Raw genomic sequence first — 19,215 nt, 5'->3', positions numbered from 1 at the left:
TAGAAGTTTCTTTACATTGACTGTATACCATGGAGGTTTCCTCCCATTATGGACTGTTCTACTGGGTACATATGTACCTAGAGTGAGGTCAACTATTCTTTTATATTTGAGCCAACACTTCTACACATGCTCCTGCCCTTTCCTGAAAGTTTCAGGTTCCTCATTGAGATATGACACTACTGATTCTTTATCTAGTTATTGAACACGTATATCTTTCTGCTTGTTTTAGTTGTCCTTTGTACTTTGGTAAACAATGTTGCCAAACCACATCATGATCTCTGATTCCAGTTTTAATGTGATCATCCTCAAAGATATCAGGTCTATTTGTTGCGGAAGGATCCAACTATCATTTTTTGCCCACCTCTGATACTGAGTCTTGGCCAAAAAATTTAACATGCACCTTCAATTTCTATCTTGGTGGATTTGAGTTTCTTGTCTAGTGTGACAAATACGCCACCTCCATTTCCCATTTGCCTATCCTTTCGACATTTACTTAAATTTGCCCCAAAAATCTCACTCTAATCAATTTCAAGTTTCAACCAGCTTTCTGTACATAGTATTATGTGAGCTCCACTGCTTCTCATGAGTACTTCAGACTCTGGCACACTGTTGGAGTTGCTTCAACAGTTTACCATTGGATTTTAATACTCTCATCTGTGGGATGCTTATGGGACAATGATACTTCTAGGTTCCTACAGCTACCATTATCTGGATTGGGCGGAGAGTCGCCTAATCTAAAAAACCCTTGTGTGAACACCACACATAGTCAGCTACCTGGATAGCAGCCCCTGATGTGTAGGGCACACCTGACGCATTTAGGGGGACCCTACAGTTATCAATTCTATAGAGGAAGTCCAGGAAGTCGCAGCCTAACTTGCCACAGAACCTTGGAAGTCACCAGTTCAGTCCTTCCACTTGACTCAGAACCATAGGGACATGATCAGTTATGTGGACAATGCTGCAAATTGTAAACTTTGTTGAAAGTCCATGTGCAGACTTGTCTTCTCAACATTCCCTACTAGTTGCTAGAATGACCCAAGAATGACCTCGGACCAGACAACAGGCATCATTTGCTCCAAAGTGTCACAATCTGCAGTTGGTTGCACCCTGTTCTATCAATGACTGCTGGAACAGCCTCTTCAACATGTTGAAGTAATGTTCTTCATTAATTTTCTTGAGCATCATTTTCATTTTTTTAATAAAATCTAAATGTAATATTAATAATTGCAAATCATCCAGAGGCAGTCCTGTTTAGTAATTGTTAAGAAATGGATATGAGACAAAAATAAATGGCCAAAACTTCTGAGATAACTAAAACGGGTGATCCTTGTTACATGTTCAGTGTGGCAGTAAGAGTAAACACAGCTGTGAGACGTAACCTTAAAAAGAAAGAAGATGATCTGCAGCAAATACGTCTATTCTCAAGGCATACTCAAAAAAACTTACCATGGCAGCAGCAAAACTTAAAGGATCTGATCATAATGCGTGAGAAACAGATGATTACCTGAGAATAATATGAATACTACCACAATCTGTAGAGTGTGAAACCGTTTGTCACACACTGGATGAACCATTTATTGAAGAGTACTCTCATGCAGATTGAAGACTTCTTTGGGTATGTTTGGTTGGTTACAGTTGTATTATTGATTCAACCTTTATTTTGTAGTTTATCATTTATTCTGAAGCAATGAAAGTGGAATAGGCATCAGATTCATCTGATTTAGTATGAATGCCAAAATTCAGTATATGTTGTTAATTTCAGAACAAAAAATGTGCAATTATTCTCACCCCCCCCCCCCCCCCCAAGACAACGGAGATACGATTATGAATTTCATATCCTAACATTAACATTTGTGCTAACAGTAAATCAGACAATCAGTTTCTCAAATTAGCATATTTGATTTTTAAGTGTGTTTGAAAGATCCAATCACCCATATACCGAAAACCTTAAACTTCTCTGTTTTGGTATAAATGGGATGAGGCAATAGTATTATATTTCAAATTGTAAGGTATAAGTTCAATAGTCTTTTTTGTGTCAGCTTATCTCGAAAATCAATTATTTTGCAATTACTCAGTTATAAACAGTTATTTTATGGTTCCAGAATGAGATTTTCACTCTGCAGCAGAGTGTGCGCTGATATGAAGGTAGGAGACGAGGTACTGGCAGAAGTAAAGCTGTGGGTACGGGGCGTGAGTCGTGCTTGGGTAGCTCAGTTGGTAGAGCACTTGCCCGCGAAAGGTAAAGGTCCCAAGTTCGAGTCTCGGTCCGGCACACAGTTTTAATCTGCCAGGAAGTTTCGGTTATTTTATGGTTTATTGGAAAGCAGTTATAAATAATTACTGCATAATTTCCCAGTGCTCATTCATTTACAAAATTAATCTCTACTTTTAATGTATGCTTCAATTCTTCCTATGTAGAACTGTCCTTTCAACTTCAACACTGCTATATGGTGTATAGCCTGACAATTAATCATTTTAGCTACTAGTTTGGTTACATGAAACATAACTAGCTTCCACAACTGACAAAATAAGAGCATCAAATATTAACTATCTGCACTCAATGAGGCTGAACAAGGAGAGAGAAAGAAAGTGCTATGTTTCAAAACTTTTTTTTTTTTTCAAAGATGAAGGAGAAATGAAGAGGATTTAACCGAGAGCCAGGCAGTAAAGTAACTGTAAAACTTGATTGCAACCAACTTACAGGGAGCATGGAAAGAGAAGAAAATAATTTCTGAATGGATTTATTGAAATTAAAGGAACAAGGTTACTCATTTTTACACCCATCAGCACTGTTCTGGCTGGTGCCATTTTAATGTGGATACTGCAGTGATACCTGTATCGTTACACACTGTACTACACTAAAGTTTTATACTGTACAATAATGAAAAAGGAAGAGGCTGCTACTAAATGTTTTCACAATTATTCAGGTTGAAATTATTATTTGATTACAAGTTTCACAGCACTGTCGAACAAATACCTTGTATTTTTATCAACCAGCGTCAATCCTGAAAACATTGGTCATATGAAACCCTACTCCCTCTTTTCTCGCATGATATCCTGAAAGCCAGACAGATGGATGCAGTATTTCTTGACTTCCAAAATGCATTTCACTCAGTACTGCACCAATGGTTATTAATGAAAGTTTAATTATATGGAGTATCAAACAAAATTAGTGACAGGATTAAGGATTTCTTGTAGTTTTCTATAACAAAACTATCTGGAAAAAGCTACACAAATATAAAGACAGATCCTCACAAGGTTTCAAAGATCTGCAAAAATGGCAACTTCCTCTAAATGATAAGGACAGTCAAACTGTGCACTTCACAAAAAGCAATCCATTGATTGCATATCAGTGAGCCTTGACTGGAATCAGTCACCTTCCCTACATGTAACATTTTTTAGGGATACGAAATGGAAAGATCACATAGGCTCAGTTGTTGGTAAAGCAGTTGGCAGACATTGGTTCATTGGTAAGATACTGGGACAATGGAGTCAGTCCACAAAAGAGATAACTTACAAACAATTTATATGACCCACAAAGCACTTGTGCAACACATCATAGAATACTGCTTAAGTATGTGGAACGCATACGAAATAGGACTAGCAGCAAATACTGAATGTATACGAAGATGGGCACTATGAATGGCAAAAAATTCATTTGACTTAGAGCAGAGCACCACAGAAATGTTGAAAAACCTGAAGTGCGAGACACAAAGACAAACATCAACTATCCTGTGAAAGTCTACTTAAAAAGTTTCAGGGATCAGTATTATGGGAAGGATCTACAAACCTACTATAGTTCCCAATGTATTACTCACATAAGGACCATGAAGATAAGATTAAACTAAGTACAGCATGCACACAGGCATTTATGCAGTCATTCTTCCACACTCAGGCACTTCATAGTGGTTACCAGAGTATGGGTGTAGGTGTACATAATTGGTAAAAATGTACTCCCATTTTATTTTACTCAACATGAAAGTGACAAGGAGAAAGACTGCAAATACTTCTGCTATAAATTGATTATTGTGACACTAAATATTTAACGGAGATTGAATGAACTATGAGTATTAACTGGAATACAGGATGGAACTGGAGGGGGACGAGGAGGAGAGGACGGGGGAGAGGGAGGGGGCGGGAGAGAGGGAGAGGGAGGGGGCGGGTTAGAGGGAGAGGGAGGGGGCGGGTTAGAGGGAGAGGGAGGGGGCGGGTTAGAGGGAGAGGGAGCGGACGGGGGAGAGGGAGCGGACGGGGGAGAGGGAGGGGACGGGGGAGAGGGAGGGGACGGGGGAGAGGGAGGGGACGGGGGAGAGGGAGGGGACGGGGGAGAGGGAGGGGACGGGGGAGAGGGAGGGGACGGGGGAGAGGGAGGGGACGGGGGAGAGGGAGGGGACGGGGGAGAGGGAGGGGACGGGGGAGAGGGAGGGGACGGGGGAGAGGGAGGGGACGGGGGAGAGGGAGAGGACGGGGGAGAGGGAGAGGACGGGGGAAAGGGAGAGGGAGACTGTATCCATATGGATGGAAGTATGGGCACTTGAGGACAACACTGATGAATGCAAGTTCTAGTTTGATAACTGCACAAGATGTGAAACTGCAAAATTAAACCAGGAAGCAGGATATTCCAGAAAATCAGTTTCTGCATCTGAATGTCACACAATTCATCAACTAAATAACAAACATTTTCCTATGATTTCATGTTTACTTACAAAGGTCACGCTGTTCAAATCAAAAAGGTCACGCTGTTCATTACACCATGAACAACATACTGCTTACGTCTTGATGATGTTGTGTCAGAAATGGTGTTATAATTTCCAAGTTGAACAAATATATTTCAAGGAAGACACAATACATGACAGTCACAGATCAAGTAAACAGAGTAAGACGTGTGCACACTTTAACAATCAAATCATAACTGAGTCCAAGTCTAGTGGCCGCTAGCTGGCTGGCCGCTTAGGTGGCACTACTGCTGCATGGCTGGCAGACAGCACCGCATGTAGAGGACGCACGTAACTGCGCGGCAGCACTTTGAAAGATCGGCGAGTCACAACACTTTTCCCCCCTTTGAAGTTTTTGCACACATCCTGATGGAGGTGGCCTGTAGATTGCTAACGTCCATAAGTGTTGAAACTTCCTGGCAGATTAAAACTGTGTGCCAGACCGAGACTCGAATTCAGGACCTTTGCCTTTCGCGGGCACGTGCTCTCAGTCCGGCACACAGTTTTAATCTGCCAGGAAGTTTCATATCAGCGCATACTCTGCTGCAGAGTGAAAATCTCATTCTGGTCCATAGGTGTTGTTTGGTTGGCCGTAAAGTATCGAGGAGGAGGCTTCCCGTACGGACGGAAGTGCCCCCGATGATAACAGGTCGAGATGACAGGAGACGTGGGGGTCGAATCTGCTGGGGGCCCGTGCGCCAATCTGCCCATTGCGGCAAGTCCGGTTGTGATAACAGGAGACATGGGCGATGTGTCCGCATCCGTAGGAGGCGAGTAGAGTTGCTCCGACAGATGATGGCCATCTGGTTCCTGCATGGGCACGTCTCCTGGTGGCATCAGTTCTTGTGCTGGCACCGATATGATGGTGAGAGGACTGCGTTGTGAGTAATGAGAGATTCCAGTATCCCGAGCATCAGGTAGAGCCGAAGGTGGTGTAGCAGCATCCGGGACGGGCGTTGCCGGCACACGAGGCCGAAGCTAGTCCGAATGACGCACTGCAACACCCATACAAGGTCGGCGGCGGTGAACCGGCCAAGCGAAGGCACCCGCGTCCATGAGGTGGAAGGCCGCAGAAGATGAAGTAGCGTTCGGGGCTGTCGGCCATGTAAGAGCTCAGCCGGGCTGTGGTCGCCCATGGGGGTGAAACGGTAAGAAGCCAGAAATTGGAGAATCGCATCATCAGCAGAAGAAGTCAGGAGTTTCCTCATCTGAGCCTTAAATGTGCGGACCAGTCGTTCAGCCACACCGTTTGACTGTGGATGGAACGGAGGGACTGTGACATGTATGATGCCGTGACAGCACAAAAATCCGCAAAATCGGAAGAGGCCAATTGTGGACCATTATCAGTAACAAGAGTAGAGGGAAGGCCTTCCAAAGGGAAAATGCAAGCGAGAGCATTGGTGGTTGCCGCAGTGGTAGGCGACGTGCAACGGACAATGAAAGGAAAGTTAGAGTAGGTGTCAATAACGAGAAGCCAATAAGTACCTAAAAAAGGTCACGCGAAGTCAGCATGAATACGCTCCCAGGGCTTCTCAGGCGAAGACCACGGTGACAAAGATGACTTCGGGGCGGCAGCCTGTGACACACAAGGGCTGCAGGCAGCAACCATGTGTGCGATTTCTCAGTCGATGCTGGGCCAGTACACATGACAGCGCGACAGAGATTTTGTGCGAGACACACTCCAGTGCCCTTGGTGAAGGAAGCGCAAGACCGAAGCATGCAAAGACGCAGGTACCACAACACACAGTGAAGCATTTTCAGTGGAAAGTAGGATAACACCGCCCCTAGCCATGAGGCAGTAACGCAAAGCGTAGTAGTTCCGCAACGGATCAGAAGTCTTAGCGGACGGATGATCTGGCCAACATCCAGGTGGAAACACAAAAGTTCGTCCCTATCGAATGCCAGATCAGGACCCATGGGAAGGCGGGACAGTGCATCAGCATTCGCATGTTGAGCCGTCGGCCGGAAATGAATCTCATAATTGAAACGAGACAAGTAAAGAGCCCAACGCTGAAGGCGGTGTGCAGACTTGTTGGGAAGTGACGTTGATGGATGAAACAATAAAACAAGTGGTTTGTGATCCGTAACAAGATGAAATTTGGATCCATAGAGAAAAAACACCAAACTTATGAAGAGCATAAATAATGGCCAAAGCGTCTTTTTCAATTTGAGAATACTTTTGTTGGGCATCCGTGAGCGTTTTGGAGGCATAAGCAATGGGTTGTTCAGAACAGTCAGAAAAACGGTGCACAAGGACTGCACCGACCCCATATTGGGAGGCATCCGGGGCAAGAACAAGATGTTGGCCAGGTCGATAAGTAGCCAGGCACGAGGCCTGTTTCAGCATAGTCTTCAATTTCTGGAAAGCCGCATCGCATGACGCAGACCAGTGAAAAAGCACGTTTTTATGCAACAGGCGATGCAACGGCTGAGCCACCGAAGAAGCACACAGTAAAAACTTGTGATAGTATGCTATTTTCCCCAAGAAGGCCTGCAGTTCCTTAACAGATGTAGTGCGAGGAAAATCATCGATCGAAGTGACAGTTTGCTGAAGCGCACGAATACCATCCCAAAAGAGTTGAAACCCCAAGTACGTGATAAATGCCTGAAAAAATTATGATTTCTGAAGATTACACTAAAGACCGGAAGTCTGTAAGACATGAAAAAGTGTGTGGAGATTTTGAAGATGTTCGTCAGTGGTGGAGCCAGTTACAACAATGTCGTCCTGGTAATTTATACACCCAGGGACAATGAGCAATAATTGTTCCAAGAATTGCTGAAAGAGAGCAGGGGCGCTGGCAACCCCGAGTAGCCATTGTTGGTATCGATAGAGGCCGAAAGGCGTGTTAAGGACCAGAAACTGCCGGGAAGCAGTGTCGAGAGGAAGTTGATGATAAGCTTCTGACAGGTCAAGTTTAGAAAAATACTGGCCTCCAGCAAGTTTAGTGAACAATTCTTCAGGTCCAGGCATAGAGTAAGTGTCGATAAGGCATTGAGCATTTACAGTGGCTTTGAAATCGCCACAGAGACGAATATCACCATTTGGCTTAGCAACGAAAACGACAGGAGAGGACCACTCACTGGAAGTGACAGAAAGCAAGACCCCTGAAGCAGTGAGACGATCCAGCTCCCGTTTGACCTGATCACGAAGGGCCACAGGAATGGGCCGAGCCCGAAAAAACTTAGGCCGAGAAGTGGGTTTGAGCGTGATATGAGCTTCAAAATCGTTTGCACGGCCTAACCCAGGAGAAAAAAGGGACGAAAATGTCGTCGACAAGGAATCCAGTTGAGCATAAGGAATAGCATCAGAGACAATATTGACAGAGTCATCTAAGGAGAACCCAAAAATGTGAAAGGCGTTGAAACCAAAAACCGTGAAGTGGGTTTGAGCGTGATATGAGCTTCAAAATCGTTTGCACGGCCTAACCCAGGAGAAAAAAGGGACGAAAATGTCGTCGACAAGGAATCCAGTTGAGCATAAGGAATAGCATCAGAGACAATATTGACAGAGTCATCTAAGGAGAACCCAAAAATGTGAAAGGCGTTGAAACCAAAAAGGTTCTCCCCGTTACTATGGTCGACCACAAATGTGGGAACAGTGCGAACGACAGTTTGGTAAGATACTTCAGCATCAAATTGTCCGAGAGAAATCTTCTTTTTATTGTAAGTTCGTAATTGCCTAGTGACAGGTGGCAGGATTGGAGAACCCAACTGAAGATACGTCTGAGAACTGATGATAGTGGCAGCAGAACCAGTATCCACCTGCATGCGAACATCTCGACCAAGTATTTGGATAGTGAGGAATAACTTCCCTGTAAGGGAAGAAGTACAATTGACAGACAACACAGAATCAGAATCAGCATCATGTTCATGAACATCATGAATGCGGTCGGATTTGCAAACGGATGACACATGACCCTTTTTTTTTTGCATTTGTGACACACGGCCCAACGTTGTGGACAATCTTCTCGTGAATGTTTCATAAAACACCGCGGACATGAAGGAAGTTGCCGTGGGTTTTGCTGCAGTTTCTTAGAGGTTTGTTTACAGTTAGGCCGAGGCTGCGCTTGGGAGCGTACTGTGGCCACGTCGGCCGGTGGGGACACGCCACACGCTTCGTCAACATCACACAGAGGTTGTATTTCCCCGACGTCGCCCCATCCTCTATTTGCGCTCCAGCGGCACGAGAAATTTCAAAAGACTGAGCGATGGATAGGACTTCATCTAGAGTCGGATTTGCCAACTGAAGGGCACATTGCCTAACTTATTTGTTGGGTGCCAATCGGATAATAGCATCCCGTACCATGGAATCGGCATAGGATTATTTGTGAACTTCAGTAACAAATTGACACTTTCTACTGAGGCCATGAAGTTCAGCAGCCCAAGCGCGATAGGATTGATTTGGTTGTTTTTGACAACGATAAAAGGCAACACGAGAGGCTACCAAATGCGTTTGCTTTTGAAAATAGATGGACAGAAGTGAGCACATTTCAGCAAAGGACAAAGACGCAGGATCTTTCAAAGGAGCCAATTGCGACAACAATCGATACATTTGAGGTGAAATCCATGAAAGGAACAGAGACTTACATGTTTGTTTGTCCGCGACATGAAATGCCAAGAAGTGCTGTTGAAGAAGTTTTTCTTAATCAGACCAGTCTTCCGCCGTCTCATCGTAAGGAGGTAACGGAGGTAGAGGCAACGACGAGAGACGCCCCGCATTTGATGCCGCAACGAAAAGAAGCGTTTGCTGTTCTATGAGACCTTGCAATAGTTGCTCTAAAGTAGCCATGGAAACATGTGGGTCAACGATGGAAAAGAAAAATCACTACCTCATCGCCAATTGTTATAACTTCAAGTTGAACAAATATATTTCAAGGAAGACGCAATACATGAAAGTCACAGATCAAGTAAACAGAGTAAGACGTGTGTACACTTTAACAGTCAAATCAGAACTGAGTCTGAGTCTAGCGGCCGCTGGCTGGCCGCTTAGGTGGCGCTGCTGCTGCATGGCTGGCAGACAGCACCGCATGTAGAGGACGCGCGTAACTGTGTGGCGGCACTTTGAAAGATAGGCGAGTCACAACAAATGGGGTTGCTAAAGAATGTTAGTTTACAATGTCAGGTTAATAACTCTGGTAAATCTCTGTGAAAGAACAGGAAATTTTCTTAAACTGTACCAATTCAGGTCAAGTGCGAACAATTGCAGTTATTCGTTGGCAGTCATATTAACCAATTGAAGTATCATGGAATACGTAGGAAGAGAGCTTGAGTTTCAAGCAAATATACGCACTTGAAGGATTCAGCAAATAATCGGTTCAAAACCCAATTGGGATAAGTTCATATTGACACTGATATTGAAAAATATTTACCTGATTATTAAGGAGTTTAACTTTTACAATGGCATCGGGAAAGCAGATGCAAAACCCATGTGCGGCACCAGGAATGGCTGCATAGGAAACTGAAAAGTGAACATTATATATGGCCATAGCACCTGACTTGTAGAAATTTCCATATATGGGCATAGTAGCGAAAAGATTACATGTGGCTCTGCGAACTCAGGAAATAAAAGACCATTTTTTTGGTGTAGAAATGATGTGATAACTCAATTTTGTTCTTCTATTGATTCCTTCATTAATTCGTTCTCCAGGAATTCCAGAAAAGAACTAATAAAATGGCTTGCCAATAACCTAAATCTGCCAAACATATATGACCTACAATCCCACATTATTGTTACAGAGTTTACACAACAGTCTCTTATCCTACCGCACTTCTTCACAAGACACACAAATATTCAGCCAAGAGTAGAATGATGTAAATTAAAAGTCACATAATTGATTTTAATCTGAGGAAAGCAACATCATTTAGCTACACGTATCTAAATATGTAAGCAGTTTGCATCCCCCTCTGCAACCACCCACACACACACACACACACACACACACACACACACACACACACACACACACAATTTGTGCAGCTGCGTTGTCCCAGCAGGACACACAATGAAAGGTTTGCATTTTGGCAGGTGGGTTGGGGTAAGAGGTTGTGTGGGTTGGGAGGCAGGAAGTGGGACGGCAGGTAGGGATGGGGTAGCTGACAGGTCAGAGGGAGGCAGCCGGTGTGCAGGATAGGAATGTGGGACAGGGAGGCAGCAGGTGTACGGGATAGGAATGTGTGATACAGGCACCGGAGCAGATGAGTTCGTGCAGCACATGGTGGTGGTGATGACGTGAAAGCATGGATTGGGAAGGGGTGGTTGGACAGAGGAGGAGGAGATTGTTGTGTGGGTGCAATGGGTTAGTGGAAATTGAGGCAAGGAGGATTACATGAGCAAAGCATGTGTTGCAAGGGTAATTCTCATTTGCATAGAACAGAACAGCCGGTGCTGGGTGAGGGATCCAGATGGTACAGGTTGTGAAGCAGCCATTGAACTCAAGCATGTTGCGCTGAGCGGCATGTTCCACCACTTGGTGGTCGACACGTTTCAGTAAATCCAAAGAAAGTCCATCATACATTACCGTGTGTTAAAAGAAGAATTGAGTGGATGGCCATCAGGTCCTGTATGTACAATGCCAACAAACACTTGGTCTGGAGTCACTATGTGTGGATTCTCTAGCCTCACTGGAACATCTATGGCCAGCTCCGACACTAGAGGCTTCAAAGGAGCAAGTGTTCCACTCGTTAGAATTACACAGTGAGCACCTTGCTCCACCAATGCCTGCATCCTATATTATGGAAAAAATAAATGCAAATAAAGTAACAGAAATAAAACAATTTATGCCAGTATTATTCCTGTTTCATAATCAGCAATAATTAATTTACTTTCAATAACTTTATAAAGCATGGGCAAAAATATGGAAATACCAAAAACACAACACATTGCATTGCCTAATATGGTGTAGGAAACCTGTTGGCATTCAAAACAGCTTACAGCTATCTCAGACTGGTTAAATACTTGTTCTGTATGGTTTTCAAAGGAATCTTCCAACATTCTTCCTGCAGAACAGAGGGAGCTGAGATAATGACAATGTAGGTGGATATCGATCACACTGCCTTCTGTCTAAAGCAGACCACAAAAATTTACCAATATTCTGATATGGTGACTGCTGGCCAGGGGAGATGCAATAACTGATGCTAGTGCTCACAAAACCAGTCATGGACAATCTGAGCTGTGTGAACAAGGACCCTGTCATCTTGGAACACAGAATTACTATGGTATGGACCTGGTCCTGCCAACTGGTCACATAATCCTTGGCAGTAATGCGTGCTTGCAGAGTACTTATGGGGCCCATGGAATGATACGGCTGCTCAAATAATCATCACTAAGCCCCAGCCATGCTCCACTCTCGGAACATACATAAACATGGTCAAAAGTTGGAAAAATTGTGAAACAAGACACATCTGACCAAATGAGATTCTTCTATTGCTCCACAGTCCTTATGGCTATGAGACAATGTTTCCTGTTACGGGCCTCTGCATCACTGATGAGTGGTTCTGGAATTCCAATTTGCCTTTGCAATTCCCTGCTTATGGTGCTGACACAGGGCTTGTGAGTGCCACGTTCAGTTCTGCAGTAACTTTTGCAGCTGTCATACTCTCATTTTTTGTCAGATCCTCTTCAATGGCTGTCTGTCAGGATCACTCAACACACACTTCCAATTGTGATGTGGCTTAGCAGATGATGCTTTTCTGTATGTGGTACAAATTTTCAGTACAGTGCCTCTTGATGCACCAAACACTTCAACTCATTTAGTTACACAAGTATCCACTATATGAGTGCCAACCATTTGCCCACATTTGAATACATTTAGATGTTAACATATAGTACTCACAACTACACAGAACACAGTTTTGCCTACAACTGACACTTGTAGTGTATTGTGCGCATTGTACAGATGCCCTTCGTGGTCAAAAATAATAGTGCAACCTGTAGGCTTGATTAGCATCTACATTTATGTCAAACATGCATGTCTTGTGGTGTCTGCACATTTCTGTCCAACCCCTGTATGTAATATTGTGAAGAAGCCTAAAAGTTATGTACCTATCACTTAGAGGACACAAAACCAAACAACCAAGTCACATAACTGTGTTACTCCTAGTTACAGAGATATCGTTTATCACTTCAGGTTAGGGGTCAGATAACAGCAGTTATACAACACACACTTCTGATAGCATCTTATAATAGTCCATCGATACAAGAGATGGCCTGCGTCCATAGACTACCTTCAAGCTTAGACATGGCTAATCTAGCCCAACAAGCACAGTGAGATCAGCCTGGACTAAGCAGCTACTGATTTACTGGGCATTATATGTTGCTTGCAATATCTAGTAGATCATGCACATTATGAGATCATTCAATGGCTGCATAATTTTTCAAAAATGGCTCTGAGCACTATGGGACTCAACTGCTGTGGTCATAAGTCCCCTAGAACTTAGAACTACTTAAACCTAACTAACCTAAGGACATCACACACATCCATGCCCGAGGCAGGATTCGAACCTGCGACCGTAGCAGTCGCACGGTTCCGGACTGCGCGCCTAGAACCGCGAGACCACCGCGGCCGGCCATAATTTTTCCATGATCTACATGTATATGTTCCAAGTTCTGAGAGAATTTTACTTTCTACTGACATAGGGCTTGTCTTGTTTAATGCAATTTTGAAATCATTATTATACGACAGCCTCTCAAGAGGAACAATTTCATTTGAATCTGTCCAAGCCTGCTAGGCACAAGACTTTCTTTTTTTATTAGTGTGTGCATCTCACACGCAGAATGGTACATTACCTTCTTGCAGTTTCACAAAATGCTGTTTGAGAATTTCTGCCAATTGCCTTGTAGTGCACATTCTTGCTAAATGTACAATTTTGTTGAAATTAAAACACAGCGCAGTACACATAATGAGAAACTACACACTGAACAATTTAGAAAGCAGTACTGGGAGAGTAGGTTAATACACAATATTAAATGATCACTAAAGTAATATAATCAAAAATATTCAATAGAGGAGAGAGAATCCTCTTATATAACTTATAATGAAAAATGATTAAATCAACTGCAGAATAGATGAAAAGAGGGTCTGGAACTGTTGATCTTGGTCTGAGCTTGGCCTATTAGTTTTAGCGGTTCATGTGTTGAGTGATAGTGCCATATCTATGAATCGTTTAATCTTACCATGTTGGAAGCCATTGGATAACTGGAAGATAATTTTACAATACTGCTTCGGAACAAATCAGAGTATCTCTCTCTTCTTTATTTTTTCCTGCGTAATTTAAATTAACTGTATTTATTGCCTGTCACTATGATGTGTTGTTATGACCCACTATCAGCTACTATGTGCTCTCTATGTACCTACACAAACTTGTTTTACTTACAAGATGTATCTAATATGCTTCCAGCTGCATTGTAAGGTCACCAAAACCCATTAAATACAAACATATTATAAATACGTGTGTGTGTGTGTGTGTGTGTGTGTGTGTGTGTGTGTGTGTGTGTTTTCCATATTACCACCTGAACCACTGGACTGATTTCACAGAACTTGGTACACATATTCCCTATTGTCAGGCAACAATCGCTGTGGGCATAAGAATGATGAAAAATATTTATTGCTTACTACTATTTCGCTGTTCATGCAGTATAAGTACTGCATGAGGCATGATGTTATAATTTATTACTTCTTTACTACTAACTGTATTTGTGACATATTTTACAAACAGTACAGACATAATCCAATGAGTGCAAGTGCAAAATTATATCATTGTGTGACACAGTCAAGAGGATGTGATGTTATAAAGATTGAGATATGTGAAAATCTGCCACACCAAGCACGACATTTAAATTTATTACTTCTTTGTTACTAAAGCTATTTGCAATAAATTTCACAGACAGTATCCATGTATGCCTCTGAATGTACAGGGTGACAATTATTGAACTATATGAAAAAAACATAAATTAGTTGCAAAATACAGTGCGCACTCACTTTATTCAACATGTAAACATCATTACAGATATTCAAATTAGGTTATGACATGTTCTATATGCTTGCCATCATTGGTGATGCTGTGGTGCAGATGAATAGCAAAATTCTGTATGACCTGCTGAAGTGTTGAAACACCAATGCTGTCAATGATGTCCTGAATGGTTGTTTTCAGCTCAGCAATGGTTTTTTGGTTATTGCTGTACACCTTGCCTTTAATATAGCCCCACAAAAAGGAGCCGCATGTGTTCAAATCTGGAGAATATGGCAGCCAATCGAGGCTCATGGCATTCACCTCTGGGTACCCCACAGCCAGAATGCAGTCCCCAACGTACTCCTCCAGGACATCCAAAACTCTCCTGCTTCAATGGGCTCGAGCTCCATCTTGCATGAACCACATCTTGTCAAAATCAGGGTCACTTTGGATAATGGGGATGAAAATGTCTTCCAAAACCTTCACATACCCTTCAGAAGTCACCTTGCCATCAAGGAATATCGCACCAATTATTCTGTGACTGGACATTGGCCATCACACACTCACCTGTTGAGGATGAACAGACTACTCAATCATGAAATGCAGATTCTCAGTCCCCCAAATGCTCCAATTTAGCTTATTGATGAACCCATCCAAAAGAAAGTGAGCTTGGCCAATAAACCAAACAATACAGCGCATACTATTTTCCATCTTGCCCTGCGACCAACTGTGCAGTTTGAACATCCTAATGCAAACTGTTCTGAAGTTATGATGATTTTTTTTTTCATGTAGTTCAATAACTTTAACCCTGTACCTACATGATTGTCAGGATCGGACTGTGATCATCAGCTCAGCCAAGGCCCTACAAGGACTGTAGCACCAAGGAGTAAGTAAGTAAGTATTCTGGAAAGACATATTCAACTTTTATAGTCCTTTCTTCCTCAGTTGCATGTAATATTACGGTATATTAATAATTTTTACTTATGGACCGTCTGACAGCAACTGAATAAAACACAATTTTAGTGCCATATGCGTTTCGCCTTTATTTTCTGCAAGGCATCATCAGTGGCCTGGAATATGTACGAGGGCCGTTCAGAAAGTAACCTCCAGTTGATTTAAAAAAATACACCAAGTTAAATAAAAATATTTTAATATATACATCTTACAACTACATCTTTGCACTATTTTTCTACATAGTCTCCATAGCGATTGAGGCACTTATCGTATCTCTTCACAAGCTTTGAAATTCCTTCTGCATAAAAATCACCCGCTTGTGCCTGGAGCCAGCCTGTGACCGCATCTTTGAGCTCTTCGTCGTCATCAAACCGCTGTGACCCGAGCCATTTCTTCAAATGCATGAAGAGGTGATAATCACTTGGCGCCAGGTCTGGGCTGTAAGGTGGATGGTTAATAACGTCCCACTTGAAGGACTCAAGAAGGGCCGTTGTTCTGCGAGCAGAGTGAGGACGGGCGTTATCATGCAAAAAAACAATACCGGAAGTCAGCATACCACGGCGTTTGTTCTGTATAGCCCGTCGTAACTTTTTTATTGTTTCACAGTACACGTCTTGATTAATGGTCATACCACGTTCCATGAATTCAACCAACAACACCCCTTTGGCATCCCAAAACACCGTTGCCATCAGTTTTCTGGCAGAAAAATCTTGCGAGGCTTTTCTTGGTTTGGTAGGCGAATTTGAATGTGCCCACATCTTTGATTGTTCTTTTGTCTCAGGGTTCACGTACTTAATCCAGGTTACGTCACCGGTCACGATTCTGTTTAACAATGGTTCTCCTTCGTCCTCATAACGTGACAGAAAGTCTAATGCAGAGGCCATTCTTTGAGTTTTGTGGTGGTCGGTAAGAATTTTGGCCACCCATCGTGCACAGAACTTACGGTAACCCAATCTTGCTGTCACTATCTCGTACAAGAGAGTCTTAGAAATCTGTGGAAAACCAGTAGACAACTCCGACATTGAGAAACGTCGATTTTCACGAACTTTTGCATCAACTGTCTGAACGAGTTCGTCAGTCACCAATGATGGTCTACCACTCCTCTCTTCATCATGAACGTTTTCTCGTCCACTTTTAAATAAACATACCCATTCACGGACAACTCCTTCACTCATAACTCTTGGTCCGTACACGGCACAAAGCTCACGATGAATAGCTGCTGCAGAATATCCTTTAGCTGTAAAAAAACCTTATGACAGCACGCACTTCACATTTGGCGGGGTTTTCTATTGCAGCACACATTTCAAACTGCCACAAAAACTAAACTAGCGCAGGTACGACGTTCACTCGACCACGGCTTGATGCCGACTGACCTGTTGAGTGCGTGAACGCACAGATGGCGTCGCTACTCCCCCCACAACTCGCACTGTGACCAATCGGAGGTTACTTTTTGAACCGCCCTCGTACATATGTTAGCTATTTTATTTACATTTTTGTCATTGTGCCTATATGTTATAAACAGTTCTGGTGGTTGGTATTTCCTATTAAGTAGTAATGTTTTGTACTGTACTTACAGGTTGCGTGGACAATTTCCTACATATTACGCTCCTGTTGCATTTTTGGTGTTGTTCTTCTTCTTATGAACACCAATTTGCGGTTTTTTTCCCCATTCCACAACACTATGCACTGAACGCTTGTTTTAAAGCAATGTTTTGGTTTCTGTTGCCGACTGTCAAATGTTTTTGCCAAAGATTGAATGTTATTGCCAAACTTATGAGTGTAACTATTGAAGTATCTGTGGTCTGTTCGTGTATGCATTTGTGTGTGTGTGTGTGTGTGTGTGTGTGTGTGTGTGTGTGTGTGTCTCCAGATGATGGGGGGAAGAGTTTTCTTTTTTTTATTATTTTTTGTTTTATGTTATCATTTCCTTTACTAAGTGTAGTAGGGAGCCTGTGCTGATGTGTGTTTGTTCAGTTATCACATGTTTGCTTTCTGCTATGGCTTTCTGGATGTGGAAGTTTTCTTGCATTTGTATAAGATGTTTGTCATGGTTGCTTATTCTCATTATTTTCATTTCTTGTTCCATGTTTGTAGGATGATGGTTGTAGTGTTTTATATGCTCTGCAAATGTGGAATGGTTTGTTTCATACTTCCAACATCTGATATGTTCTTTGTATCTTGTTTGAAAATTCCTGCATGTCATGCCTATGTATACTGCATCACAACTTTGACATTCAAGTTTATATATTTCTGATTGTTGGAATTTGTCTCTCTTGGTAGCTGGCTGGCTTAGGTGTGATTGAAGGGTTTGCCCAGGCTTATATGCTATTTTGAAGCCCTGTCTCTTTAGGATGTTTGCAACTCTGTGTGTTAGTTTATGTGTGTAGGTCATGGTGTACCATCTGGTTCTTTTCTGTGTGGTGTTGTCATTGTGTGTGTTCGTTGAGTGTGTTTGTAAGTTTTCAGCTTGTAAGTTCTTTTGTATTGTTGAACTGTTGTGTTTGTTTTTTATTTGTGTTTTTATTTTTTGATTGAGCTTGTGTACCACATGTGTGTTATACCCGTTGTTCCTAGCTATTTGTATGATTGTACTCATTTCTTGTTCATAGTTTCTCTTGCTGAGTGGGATTCTGTTTAATCTATGTAACATGTGTCTTAGTGCTGCAAGTTTCTGGCTGTGGGGGTGGTTGGATGTGGAATGTGTTATTGTGTCTGTGGCTGTTGGTTTTCTAAGGATGTTAAATGTATGTTTACCATTTTCTTTTTTAATTGTAATGTCAAGACATTAATACATCACAAAAACCAAGGAATACATAAATACCAACGCCATACAAAAACTGAAGTCAGATCCAACTACACGATTCCAGGCAAATGTGAAACAAACACTGAAAAACATTGAACACACACTCACAGACAAACAGAAATACTACTTAACACAGAAAAACCCACAAGCACCGACACTCCGCAGTCAACCGAAAGTACATAAAGATGGAATGCCAATGAGAGCTGTTATCAACTTCAAGAAAGCCCCAACATCCCACATAGCCAAACACCTCCAAAAGTTAGTTACAAAACACTATAAAGTAGAAAACAACAGAGCAGTGATAAACACAGGAAACCTAATAGAAAACATACAGAACATACAGGTACCACACACAGCATCACTGATTTCATTCGATATAGAAAATCTGTATATCCCTATCACAGAAACAACAGAAATCATAGAACAAAATCTCTCATCCCACCGCAACCTCACCACAGATGCAATAAAAGAAATAACAGATACGCTCAGACTGACAACTGAACAAAACTACTTTCAGTTTGAGAAAGAATATTATCTACAAACTGATGGACTGCCCATGGGATCCCCAATATCAGGAACACTAGCAAACATTTTCGTCAGTCACCTAGAAAATCAGATATTTGATAAGATAACCACAAATGAAAGTTTCAAAATCATATATTGGTACAGATACGTGGATGACATTATTTGTCTGGTAGATGAGCCAAGTGAAAAAATAGATGAACTCCATTCAGAAATAAACAAAAGCTCATCAGAACATAAAATTCACACTTGAAAAAGAAAAAGAAAATCAAA

General features: G+C 42.3%; 1 protein-coding gene across 1 annotated transcript in view; it reads right to left on the bottom strand.

The window, feature by feature from the left end:
- The window catches only part of LOC124605357 (regulator of telomere elongation helicase 1 homolog), a 125,792-nt gene that overhangs the window by 74,909 nt on the left and 31,668 nt on the right, over window positions 1-19,215 (bottom strand). Inside the window, exon 9 of the mRNA XM_047136983.1 lies at window positions 11,234-11,440. Coding sequence (XP_046992939.1) covers window positions 11,234-11,440 — 207 coding nt within the window. The remainder of the gene's footprint in view (window positions 1-11,233; window positions 11,441-19,215) is intronic.

This window comes from Schistocerca americana, chromosome 3 (genome assembly GCF_021461395.2).
Source record: "Schistocerca americana isolate TAMUIC-IGC-003095 chromosome 3, iqSchAmer2.1, whole genome shotgun sequence".
NCBI classification, from domain to species: Eukaryota; Metazoa; Arthropoda; class Insecta; order Orthoptera; family Acrididae; genus Schistocerca; species Schistocerca americana.
The sequence above is the reverse complement of the archived record's forward strand: the minus strand, read 5'-3'. Positions and strand labels throughout refer to the sequence as shown.